This window comes from Crocuta crocuta, unplaced genomic scaffold (genome assembly GCF_008692635.1).
Source record: "Crocuta crocuta isolate KB4526 unplaced genomic scaffold, BGI_CrCroc_1.0 scaffold77, whole genome shotgun sequence".
Classification (NCBI taxonomy): domain Eukaryota; kingdom Metazoa; phylum Chordata; class Mammalia; order Carnivora; family Hyaenidae; genus Crocuta; species Crocuta crocuta.
In genome coordinates, this window is record NW_027532172.1 from 2,347,051 (window position 1) to 2,359,758 (window position 12,708).

At 57.7% G+C, this 12,708-nt stretch overlaps 1 protein-coding gene across 1 annotated transcript; it reads left to right on the forward strand.

The window, feature by feature from the left end:
• The first annotated feature begins 524 nt into the window (after window positions 1-524).
• Window positions 525-11,757, forward strand: SLC25A42 (solute carrier family 25 member 42). Its single transcript, XM_077777036.1, has 7 exons — window positions 525-634; window positions 4,416-4,521; window positions 5,872-5,897; window positions 6,543-6,709; window positions 7,080-7,196; window positions 7,795-7,946; window positions 9,534-11,757. Exons 1-7 carry the CDS (start codon window positions 554-556, stop codon window positions 9,839-9,841), a joined length of 957 nt encoding a protein of 318 aa, XP_077633162.1. The 5' UTR covers window positions 525-553; the 3' UTR covers window positions 9,842-11,757.
• Window positions 11,758-12,708: the final 951 nt, after the last annotated feature.

Genomic DNA, 12,708 nt, shown 5'->3' on the forward strand with positions numbered 1-12,708 from the left:
CTCTAAGCTTGGCCAGAGAGATCAGGCAAATTTGCAGTAGGAAAAAGATTAATTTTCTAAGTGTTTCTGTTGATAGATACTCAGGTCCTAGCTGACAAAAGCCCAGTGGGTGCTTGGGTCCAGGCAGGTGGGGCTCCTCCCCTGGCCTCCACAGCCAGCCACACCTCTGCCTCCTGATGTGTGACCTTGCAGGGGTGGCTTCACCTCTCTGAGCCCATCTGCATGGGGTTGTTACTAGGTTAAAAAAAAACAACAACAACAGACAACTCAGAGGCCTGTGTGTGAGGATCAAATCAAAGGGCCGATGAGAAGCACTTTTGTAAATGATTAAGCCGATGCTGGGGAGATGCTGGGGACCAGCATTCCGAAGCCTGCGCCAGCGTCCTTCCCCTGCAGGGAGACAAGAAGCCAGGCGGGGAAGAGCACCGGGCTAGGGCAGGTCTTGCTTCAGGTGACTCAGGGGTGAGTCAGGGGGGCCGCCTTCCTCTCACTGGGTCTCACCGTGCCTCCCTCTCCCAGGACCAAGTCTCCTGCAGCCTGGAGCTGGCCTGGAATGGGTAATGGTGTGAAGGAAAGTGCGGCGCGCGTGCGTGAGGATGCCGAGGCGGTCCTGTCCTCACCTGTCCGTTCCAAGGCAAGTACCCCGCCTCCCCAATGGCCGTTTTCCTGAGATCTCTCTTCTGTGTTCCTGCACCCCATTACAAATCACCCCCCCCACATACTCCTTTCCGAGCTGTGTTGTTGGGAGGCCATGGGGGACAGAGGGTGCGGGCTGGCCTCCTTCCCTCCTATTTAAAGTCCAGTTTGCAATGTGGATCCAACCTGCCCAGCCACGTGGTAAGAAGCCAAAACCTCACCCAGATTTGGCTAGGGTGTCAGAAAAAAGTGTCCTTTTTTCTCGGATTCAAGCAGTAGTGACAGGCAGGACCAGCTCGCACATGGGGCGTGCTCTCAGCTGCCCGTTTCCTCTCTGGAGCTCTTCCCTGATTCCACCCTTCAGTTGAAGAAAAGGTATATTTCCTTTTAAAGAAGTTGGATCAGCTCCATCCTTGTTCACCGTAGAAGCCAATAGAAGTTCCTCCAGTGGACCCTGGAACACAGACTGCCCAGCCCACATAGAAACCTGGCTCCAGGGCGTGCGGGCCATTCTCAAAGTCCACAGGATCAAAGGCCAAAGTGGCATCCTCTGGCCCTCCCCAATTCTCCTTGAATTCTAGGTCCCCCTCCCAGCCCCGTGAAGCACCAGATGGGAGGGGGGACTAATTTGTAGGCCCACCTGTGGGGCCACTGTCGCCACACTGGGGGTGGGTGCAGGGAGAGCAAGGCCAAACCCCAGAGCAGACACACCATTCCCTCACGGGTTAGTGAGCTTCCCCGCAGGGCAAGAGGGCAGTGTCACCCCCCTGCCCCTGGCTGGCTGCCCGAATCCCACCAAGTGGGCGTGCCCCGCAAAAGGACCAGCACCCATCTCGTGCTGGGCCACGTGCAGTGCTGATTCTCCGTGCTGGCCACCACGACTGCCACCAGGCCTGATCCACTTGACCAGTCAGCTGTGGGGAGCTTCCTCTGTAAAGCCATTTCTCTGGTTAAGGACCTGAGTGTCCTGTGGTGTCCATGGCCCGTGTGGGCCCTGTCTGGATTGCCTGCCTTCTCTCTACTAGGCCGTCCGCCTCATTCTTCATTCGCAGGCACTCCCCATGATATGTTTGGACACTGATGGCTCCGTGGCGCCTGGGCCGAACTCCTTCAAGAATAAGCCAGCCATGGTCATTCAGGGGTCACCAGAAGTGTTGCGCAAAGGCATTGAAGGGTCACCAGAAATGTCGGCCAAAGGCAGCAGCAGCCTCGTCCACCGAGCACGTGAACTGGGCTCCCAGCACATCCCCGAGCACCCCATCCTGAATCAGGATGACGGCCGCATATTCCTGGCGTGCAGAAGTAGCTTTACGACGCTGAGAACCGCAGGCTGCACGGGAAGGGACACATTGGTTGCACCCCTAGGACCACCAGGGCATGTGGCCTGTCCACGGGGTACTCCCCCCGTCTCAGCGGCCCACGAGTTGAACAGTCATCACGCTGATTCGGAGAGGGAATTGGGAGGCGGCTGGGCCTCGGAGCTGCTCCTGGGAACACCACTGAACCTCGCGGCTTCTGCCGTCTAAACTTCTCGAAGCAGTAGGGCCAGACCTCCAGAACCTTGCTATGTGATCTAGAAAAGGCAGAGCGTCCCAGTGACAGGCTTCTATAAAGCGAGGAGAAGATGGGAGCCCGTGGTGAAGCTCTACCACAGAAACTGAGGAGGGAAAACACCCCCACGGGAGACTGTTTCTGTAGGGAAGCGAGGGCCAGGCTGGTGGGGGAGGTGCTGGGGGCATTAAAGAAAAGGAGGTGAAGCCCTCCAGGGACGGGGCCTGATTGAAGGGCACCACAGCCCCTGGGGGCACCCAGACCTGGCCAGGAGACAGCACATCAGTGTCAGATGAGATCAGAAAGGCCATGGCCATGGGGTACCTGGGTGGCTCAGTCAGTTAAGTGTCCGACTTCAGCTCAGGTCATGATCTCACGGTTCATGGGTTCGAGCCCTACGTCGGGCTCTGTGCTGACAGCTCAGAGCCTGGAGCCTGCTTCAGATTCCGTGTCTCCCTTTCTCTCTGACCCTCCCCTACTCACACTGTCTCTCTCTCTCTTTCTCTCAGAAATAAATAAAAAACATTTTAAAAAATTAAAAAGAAAAAAAGAAAGGCCATGGCCATTGCAGGCAGTCAGGACAGAGCCCAGGTGCAGGCCAGGTGTGCAGACAGACTTGGAATCCAGCCCTTCACTCTTAATCTACCCACTGAGCTGAGCAAATTCAGGGAGTGACCCTGGACCTCACCATGCCCACTCAGACCCAGGCTGCCAGTTTTATGCACTGCCCCCCACCCCCCATGCCTCTTATCCATCCCCTGGGCCTAGCCTCCATGTCTCTGCCCTGAGTTTCTGCGGGCGCTGTCTCCTCTCTGGTTACAGTTACAAGCAGGCCCAGTCTGCTTGCTGGGCCCCCAGGCTCCCCGGAGTCCGGCCCCACCTGCCTTTCATCTCTTCTCTCCTCCCTGTGCCCCCTCCCTTTCCCTACGTCAGCCACCCTACCTGTCTTGGGGTCCCCCAGGACCCCCTGCTTCTCACCAGGGCCTCTGGGTGTTCCATTTCTCCCCCTATAATACCATCTCTCTCTCTCTCTCTCTCTGTCTCTCTCTCTGTCTCTCTCTGTCTCTCTCTCTCTCTCTCACACACACACACACACACACACACACACACATATCCCACTTAGCTTTGCCTCATCCTTCAAACTCAGCCCCTCATCACCCACCCCATGTTCTCCTGGGACCCCTCACTTCCACCCCATGTTCTCCAGGGACCCAAAGCCCCCTCATCACAGCCCTCCTGGATCGGTGACTCAACACATTTAGTTCATGTCTGGCTCTCCCGGTAGACTGGCAGCCCCAAGGGGAGGGGGAGTTGTACATATCCCCCCGTACACCCTGTGTGTCCCAAGGATCCTCAAGGCACCTGGTTCCTGTCAGACTCCAGGGACCCCTGGGATCACAGAGTGGCCTGCCCCTCCCCCATCCCTCCTCATTATGGAGCCAGGAAAGATGGGAGCATCTCCAGGCCCAGGTGCTCCCTGTGGTGGTGAGAGTTCTGTGGCCAAGTCAGCTGGGGGAGTGGAGACTCCAGCGTGGTAAGCAGGTGACTTCTTGTGCAACTCCTCCCAGGGAGCCTTGAGAAGACTCGGGGACAGTGCTGGCTCTGAGGCTCTCCTCGTGATGCAGGCCGGCACCAGCACCTTCACCTTCACCTTCACCTTGGCTGGGAAAAGAACCACAAATGCAGGCCTCTGGCAGACCTGATGGAAAGTTGTGGAAAGGGGTCACACTGACACAGAGGGTCTGCTTGCCTGATGTCACTGCCTGGTCCCCAGCCCACAAGGGCCCCTGTGACTTTGTTCTGAGCTCTACAGCACGGGACCCCGGTGCACACAGGCAGCGGACGCAGCCAGGTCTGCACTCAGGGTGCAGGGACTCTCCTGTTTGGGGTCAGCCCTATCTCAGCTGTCTCTGAGAAGCTGGGAATGGGAACTCATGGGACAGCCCAGCCAGTGGGTCACCTCTCATGTGGATGGTCCCTGTCACCCAGAAGGTTTTCACTGTGTCCCACACAGGCTCCGTGGCCACTGGACTCATGATGGCTTGCCCTGTGCCTCACTGTGCCCAGGGCCCAGCAGGCCTGTGAAACTTGGACAGCTGTGCAAGTTACAGCCCTCGACCAGGGGTAGAAGGAAGATGTTCCTCCTGGGTGAGGCCCCCGGCAGAGCAGACCCCATTCCGCACCCCACCCTCCCCCGTGACAGACTGTGTCCATGTGTTTTCTTGCAGAGCGACCACAGGCAAGTTCTCAGCTCCCTCCTGTCTGGGGCCCTAGCTGGTGCTCTCGCCAAAACGGCGGTAGCTCCCCTGGACCGAACCAAAATCATCTTCCAAGGTAAATCTCTGTCCACCTGTCTATAGGCTAGAGATACTTCTGGGTGCTCACTCTCCTCTGCGGCCCCCCCAAGCTGCACTGCAAATTGGCTTTAAAAATGCCTTTTTAGGGGGCACCTGGGAGGCTCAGTCTGTTAAGCATCCAACTGCTTGATTTCAGCTCAGGTCATGATCTCAGGGTTTGTGGGATCAAGCTCGCATCTGGCTCTAATGCAGAGCCTGCTTGGGATTCTCTCCCCCTCTCCTTCTGGCCCCCTGTCCCCCTGCACATTCTCTCTCAAGATGAATAAATAAACTTAAGAAAAATGCTTCTTAAACACCCACTTAGAAACCCTGCTGGCCCCAGGGCTGCCATCAGAAAGCACCACAAACCACACAGCTTACACTCCAGAGGCCGGAAGTCTGAAATCAGGGTGTCATCCCGGCTCATTCCTTTTGTGGACTCTGGGGGAGGAGCCTTCCAGCTCCTGGGCTCCAGGCAGCCTTGGCTTGTGGTTGCATCACCCTGGACTCTGCTTTGCCCTCTGCGTCTGTGTCCACCCCTCTTATCCTCTTATAAGGACACTTGTCACTGGATGTAGGGCCCACCCCACTCCTGTAAGATCTCATCTGAATTTAATTATGTCTCCAAAGACCCCGTTTCCAAATTAAGTCCCATTCACTTGTCCTCAGCTTGAGGATGTGGACACTCCTTTTGGGGAGGCCCGGTTCTAAACACCTTCACCCTCTCTCCTTGGGGTTGAGCAGCCACAGGGTCCCCTGAAGATGAGGCCTTTCCATCCCATGGACTGTGACCAGTGCCTACCACAGGGCAGTCACAAGCTGGGACCCCTGCCCCTCAACTATTGGGGAGGAAGGGACTGCAGATTCAAGCCAGGCCCTCCTCCACCTGGTCCCTAGCCTCCCTGTGCCTCAGTTTCCTCAGCCACAAAACAGGACGTTAATAGCAGCCTCCTCCCAGAGGAGCGAGCTGACGTGGGAAAGAGCGCGCCGCTGAGCACACACCTCCCCGGGTGGCAGCAGGTGCTGTGGCCTAGAGCGAATGCGCTGCATGGAGGCCTCCAGGCACTGGGTGTAGCTCAGAGGGCAGTAGGTGTGCACACCTGTCCGCACAGATGAGCGTGTGAGCATGTCCTGGGAACACGGTAGGCTCTCCAGAAGTGAGGAGAGGGAGGCTGCAAGACCCCTTATGGCGCAGCCTCCCCCACCTCAGCCCTTGGCAGGGAAGCCTCCTCAGGGGCCCGTCTCAATCCCCCTGCTCATACCTGACCCCAGCAGTGGGGGGTCCCACAGACCAAGGTCCTGTCCTTCACCTCTAATGGTCGCTATTGTGTTTCTGGTTTTTTTCCAGTGTCTTCAAAAAGATTTTCTGCCAAGGTGAGCTACTAGGTCACTGACTCCTGGCTCTGGGGCCAGCACCGACCTCTGCCCTGCCAGGCTGCCAGGAGGGGGTTGCACGTGGCCCGGGGGTGGAGGAAGATGCTTCTCAAAGTGGTTTTTTTCCCTTTCGTTGCCCCACAAGCCAGTTCCCGGGCTGCTGGGTGACCTGAGGCCTCCCCGACCAGGGCCCGGGGCCAGGGCCGCCTGTCCTGGAGCCCCGACCTGCCTGGACGCAGCCCACCCCAGGCACTGACGAGAGACCCTCATCCTCGGGGTGTTGGGGAGAGGACTTGAAGTTCTGAACACATTTGATTCCTTTTTAGACAGAGAGCGGACATCACCTTATTAATATAGGAAGAGAAAGAATATCCTTGAAAGCTAGATGACCAGAGAGACTAACAAAACACCCTCTGTGGGGGGCTCTCGTCTGCAAACCTGGTTTCCCCTGGCCCACGACTGCTCCTAGGCCCAAGGGAGCAGGGAGAGAGGGGTCCCTGCGCGAGGCCCAGAGAATGTGGGGGTGAGGTGGGGCGGGACCAATCTGGTGGCCCCCAGTCACAGTGCAGGACAAAATAGGCTGTTCACCATGGAGCGGGGCACAGGGCAGGCCAGGGTGCTGACCTCACGCCCCGCCCGCCCCAGGAGGCGTTCCGGCTCCTCTACTTCACCTACCTCAACGAGGGCTTCCTCAGCCTGTGGCGCGGGAACTCGGCCACCATGGTGCGCGTGGTGCCCTACGCCGCCATCCAGTTCAGCGCGCACGAGGAGTACAAGCGCATCCTGGGCCACTACTATGGCTTCCGCGGAGAGTGAGTGACGGCCCCAGCCGGCCCCACAACCCCTCTCGACTCTGTGCCTCCACCCTGTCCTCCTGTCTCCGCACGCTCACCACGGCAGAACTCTCGTTTGCCCAGTCTCCCCTCAGAACCTAAGTCCCGGGGGGGGCCCCGATCCCAACTGCGCCCCAGTGTCCATAGGGAAGAAACACCTCTTTAATCCATACGAGCAGATGCCAAGGAAAGGCAGCTGTGGGAACCTCAAAATGACGTCTGCCCAAGAGGGACAGGGACATAAAGCGGCCAGCCCCTGCCCATTCCTTGGTTCTCCCCACTGGCCGAGACCTGTGGGCACCCCAAGTCTTGGGGGGGGGCCTCACTTTCTCTCCTCCCCCCTTTACAGAGCCCTGCCCCCTTGGCCCCGCCTCCTGGCGGGCGCACTAGCCGGAACGACAGCTGCTTCACTGACCTACCCCCTGGACTTGGTCAGAGCGAGGATGGCCGTGACCCCAAAGGAAATGTGAGTTCCCAGGCCAGACGTTCCGTTCTGCCGCTACTCCAGACAGGCAGTAATTGGTTCTCTAAGCCTGAGGGTCTGCTTCTACTTATATCAGACCAAAAGCCTTCCTTTTTTTTTCTTAATGTTTGTTTATTTTTGAGAGAGGAAGAGAGAACACGAGTGGGGGAGGGGCTGAGAGAGAGACAGCATCCAAAGCAGACTCCTGGCTGTCAGTGCAAAGCCCGACGTGGGGCTCAAACCCACAAACCATGAGATCATGACCTGAGCTAAAGTCGGACCCTCAACCGACTGAGCCCCCCAGGCATCCCCCCAGAGTCTCCATTTTGGATTGGCACGGATATGTTACAAATGCCCACGGTGAAAAGACAAGGGCCGTGCACAGCAGAGTGACCTGGGAGCTGAAGGTGGGGTACGGCCTCAGGCACGCATTTTCCCCTCCAATGCCAAAGCTTTTGCCACGTGGCTCTGTTCCTTAAAGAAGGAAGGCATCACCATCCAGACCGTGGCCCATCCGACATCCGGGAGGAGCAGAGAATCAGAGGAGGCCAGCGGCCCCTCGGTGTGCCCATGGCCCACCCGCTCTGTCACTGTCTTGCAGGTACAGCAACATCTTTCATGTCTTCATCCGCATCTCCCGAGAAGAGGGCCTGAAGACCCTCTACCACGGGTTCACGCCCACTGTTCTGGGGGTCATTCCCTATGCCGGGCTGAGCTTCTTCACCTATGAGACACTCAAGAGCCTGCACAGAGGTAAGGAGCCAGAAGCCGGGGCAGCACCTCCCGGGGTCACACACACGCAGAGGCAGGACCCTAAGATCCCCGCCCCGTGTCCGGCCAAGGTCCGAGTCAGAATGAGACCCACATCGAGCCACCACTGAGGCTGCTAGACTCCCCCCCTTTCGTGCTGCGTTTTAAGACCAGCTTTGTGAAATCCAGAGTGTCGTCTGGAGGGGGGGCAGCCACTTGTGCACAGAGCATCCCGGATACCATCTAGATGGCCGAGGGAGTGCCCTCCTGTATTTAGGCGATTTTGAGAAATTCAGAAAGTGCAGAAAAATACAGAGAACAGTAGGCCACCACCCATACCTGCTACCCCCGCTCCATGCAAACAGGTGTTGACGTCGCTCCAAGATGTTTTCTGTTAAAGAAAATGTTCCGAGTGAAGCTGAGGTCCTGTGTTCCCCACCGCAGCCTCGCTCCCCGCTGAGGCCCCTTTACGAGAACTGCCTCCCTCACGCTGGCTGCTGGTGCTCCCACACGCATTTCTGTAGCAGGTTACCTACCTTGTAATGCAGTGATCAGTGACCACGGCTGACTTACCTTCATCTGCGACAAGCGCAGCCGGGCCCCGGCTCTGAGTCCATCCTGCCGGATCTGAGGCTCTGCCCTGTCCTTTTTGCGGTGTAGTGGGTCTCCCCTGCCAGGGGTGCTGGGTGTTTCCAGGTTTTCAGTGATCAGCAGACACCCAGGGTGTGAGCCCCCGTTTGAGGACTTACTCCTTACTCCGCTTGCCCCCCAGCCCCGTCTCCATGTGCTCACCCCACGTGGGGCACCAGCGGATTCCTTCCTGTCTGGCCAGTGTGCTGAGTGAATAGTGGTGCCCCACTGTTTGTAATTCCTAGTTTTACTTTTACAACCACACAGGGTTTTTGTTTTTGTTTTTTTTATGTTTATTTAGTTTTGAGAGAGAAAGTATGAGTTGGGGAGGGACAGAGCGGGAGACACAGAATCTGAAGCAGGCTCCAGGCTCTAAGCTGTCAGCACAGAGCCCGACCCGGGGCCCGAACTCACAAACCGTGAGATCATGACCTGAGCCGAAGTCAGATGCTTAACCGACTGAGCCACCCAGGTGCCCTGACAGCCACACAGTTTTAAAGAACCCCTCTTGTTTGGCTGCTGCTCCTTCCTCTGTCCCACATGTCCCGTCCTCACACCTGCTCACCTCCCCGCATCCTGGCATCCCTGCGGAGGGTACCCATGGAGCAGGCTGGGTGATGGAGAGGGTAGTGGTCGCCCATATCAATTTCCTTCTTTGCTTGATGGGAAAACAAGAGCGATTAGATGGGAGTTCATTCTGGGTCGTAGGACTTGGTTAAGGGACTATTTGTGAGTTTCTGCCTTTTTAGAAACTTTTCTTCTCAAATTTGATTAAAAAGGAGTGGCTGGGAAGTGAGGAGGCCAGGGTGGGAAGGCCCAGGGGGGCCAGGGGAGCCCTGAGCCACAGCAGGTACAGAGCATGGGCCTGTGTGAGTGCCGGGGTGGGGGGAGGTGCACCCACAACGGGGAGTGTGCCCCCTTGTGACGCCCTCACACGGCCCCTCTGTCCCTTGCCCACAGAGTACAGCGGCCGCCCGCAGCCCTACCCCTTTGAGCGCATGGTATTTGGGGCCTGTGCTGGCCTCATTGGGCAGTCAGCCTCGTACCCCCTGGACGTGGTGCGGCGGCGCATGCAGACAGCCGGGGTCACGGGTCACCCACACGCATCCATCGCGCAAACGCTGCGTGCCATCGTGCGGGAGGAAGGCGCCGTGCGCGGCCTCTACAAGGGTCTGAGCATGAACTGGCTCAAGGGCCCCATCGCCGTGGGCATCAGCTTCACCACCTTCGACCTCATGCAGATCCTGCTGCGGCACCTGCAGAGCTAGGGAGCCAGCGGGCCAGCTGCTCTCCAGACAGGGGAGGGGAGGGCCGAGCTTCCACGTGCGGCGGACCATTGACCCCTTTCGTTTCTGAGCCTGGGGAGTGAGGGTGCACGTGGTCCCGCCCTGGGAACCGCGTCATTGGAGCACCTTGTAGAATAAGCTGGGGGACCTGGCCTCGGTCTCAGAAGCCGGCGGCCCTTGAAGTGCAATGTTGAGGCTGGTGGGCAAGGGCTGCCACACCCTCCCCATCCCTCCTCCCTGGGGCTGGCACTGTCTCCTGGAGGTGTTGCCCTAAATGCCCTGAGCTGGGAGTGACCAGCACCGCCTCCTGGCGCCCTGTGACCTTGGACCTGCTCCTGGTTCTAGTGACCCCATGCCCACTGGGCTCAGAGCCAGACTTGGCCTGCCCCCGTGCCCACAGAGGGGAGGGAGCCCCCGAGTGTTCGGAGAAGCCTGTCCAGGCCCTGCTGAGGTGGGGCCAGCCTTCTGCTCAGCTGGGGCTATAAATACAGCCTCCTGTCCCGCCTGCCCCTCCTGTCCTGCCTTTGCCATTACTTCCCAGGTGACATGACTCCCCTGTCACCAGAGCCTCCTGCTTCGGAACAGCCTTCTCCCAAGAGCATTATTTGGATCCTGGACTCTGTGGCCAAAGTAGGGCACCAGGAGTGGGTCTTCCCCTCTGTTGCCCACCGGTCTGGTTTGTAATGTTCCCAGGAGGGTCACATCTCCTCCAGGCTTGAGGACTTCCCATGGGTTTGGGTCTAAGTCCTAGCCAGAAGGCATCTGCTGAACACTGGGTGCCCAGTTCACCTCCTCTGGGCCAGAAGCTCCCACCCCTGTCCCAGAGGCCACACTAGTAGAGGCCTGGCCTTGGGCCCTAGCCCTCTGCCCCAGGCGCGCCGGCTCCTGCGGGGACGTGTGGCAAACAGCACATCCCTGGCTCCCCCACCTGAGCAGGTACTTGGCCAAGACACATAGCAGTTTAAGGCCCACAGAGTTGTCTGATTACTTGGAGGCAACTGGCAGCCTTGATCTTCCCAAAGTGGGAGCTCCTGAGGTCATGTGTAGTCCAGGGGTGGGATTCTTGGTGGAGCTGGGGTACCCCAGGGCACCCCCAGCGAGCTGGTCTCATGGAGAAGTCCCCTGGGGTCTGCTGGGTGTCACATTTCAGAATGACATTGGGAGTTTCTTAGCTGACCCTGGGTCTGGTCACCCCGACCCGTGCAATCTGGTTCCAGGCGGACGGGGACCAGAGGGTCGGTTTTCACAGACAGCTCTGCAGCCGCGACGTGTGAAAGGGTCTAAGAGGGCGTGTTTGCCCCGTGCACATTTCCAGTCGTGACTTTTCATTTCTCCCCTTTGTTCTGTCCCATTTCTGTCATTGCCTTGGACCTGCGGGTGTGAAGACCTCTCTCTCTGTCCTTCCTTGCATGTGTCTGCCGGCCAGCCCGAGTCTCGTCGCCAGGGTCCCAGGCTGTTCTGTTGAGTGGACTTCCCACCTCCTCTCCTCGCCCTGCTCAGCACCCAGGCTCGGCAGGGGAGGCAGGGACCCCTCACGGGGAGACAGAGTGGGGACCCGAGGGCCACGAGGCGAGAGGAGGCAGCAGGGGGTGGGGGTCCACCGCAGGCAGGTGAGACCAAATGAATGGCTCGGCGGCACCCTTCTCTGAGCCTCAGGCTGGGTGGCAGAGGGAGGGGCCCCACGTCCTGCTGGCAGAGCTGTGCCTCCCCGGGGGGCTCCCAGCCAAGGGGACCCTGGCAGCACCCACAGCGGGGCTGGTGCCCCCCGGGGTCACGCCCCTCCCACTGGTGTCCATCCTGATCTGGAGTTACATTTTGATGCCATGAAGACACTTTGTTTATATATAATGTTTATATATTTTAAAAGATTTGTGCCAAGAGAGTATATTTAATAAAAATTAAAATGACTTTTTTTTCTGTCCGTGTCTCTTCTCTCCAGCTCTGACCGCCCAACCCTCCCTCCCCTTTGAACCAAAAACAGGGTTGAGGTTATTTGGATAGATTTCGTAATATATTCTTGAATAAACCTTTTTTTTTTTTTTTTAAAGTAGACTCCATGGGGGCACCTGGGTGGCTCAGTCAGTTGAGCATCTGACTTCGGCTCAGGTCATGATCTCACGGTTTGTGGGTTCAAGCCCTACATCAGGCTCTGTGCTGACAGCTAGCTCAGAACCTAGAGCTTGTTGCGGATTCTGTGTCTCCCTCTCTCTCTGACCCTCCGCTGCTCACGCTGTCTCTCTCTCTCTCAGAAATAAATAAAACAAAAAAAATTTTTTTTAAAGTAGGCTCCATGCCCAACGTGGGGCTTGAACTCAAGACTCTAAGATTTGGCGAGGACATTATCAGCTCTACCGACTGAGCCAGCCAAGCGTCCCTTGAATAAACCTTTTTAATGTAATTATTGTTTCAATTATTAATACATACTGTGGTCTTCTAGAAAACTCAGACTGTAAAAGAGTTGCGGTGAGAAGTATGTCGGCCGGCCAGTTCCCTCTGCCGAGGTGTCTTCTGTTACAAGTGTCTCATGTATCCTTCCAGAGCCATCCTGTGCATAAACACTCGTCCCTTTTGAGGACAGACGTGGCGAGCCGCGTCATCAGTTGGGATGGGTGGCATCCTACGGCAGCGAGCATGGCCTCAAAGTCCTGTTGTTTCTCTCCCATGCCCTGCCCGTCTGCCCTGTGCGGCGGGGGGGTGGGAGGGGTCCGCTCCCCAGCCAGTGGAGGCATTAGGAGCAAGTGTGGCTGTCTGCAGGGTCACAAGGACGAGGAGGCCACCAGAGATCTCACAGGGGCCATTGAGACTGCAGCCTGTTACCTGGACCAACTTGTAAGGTGCACCTGACCAGA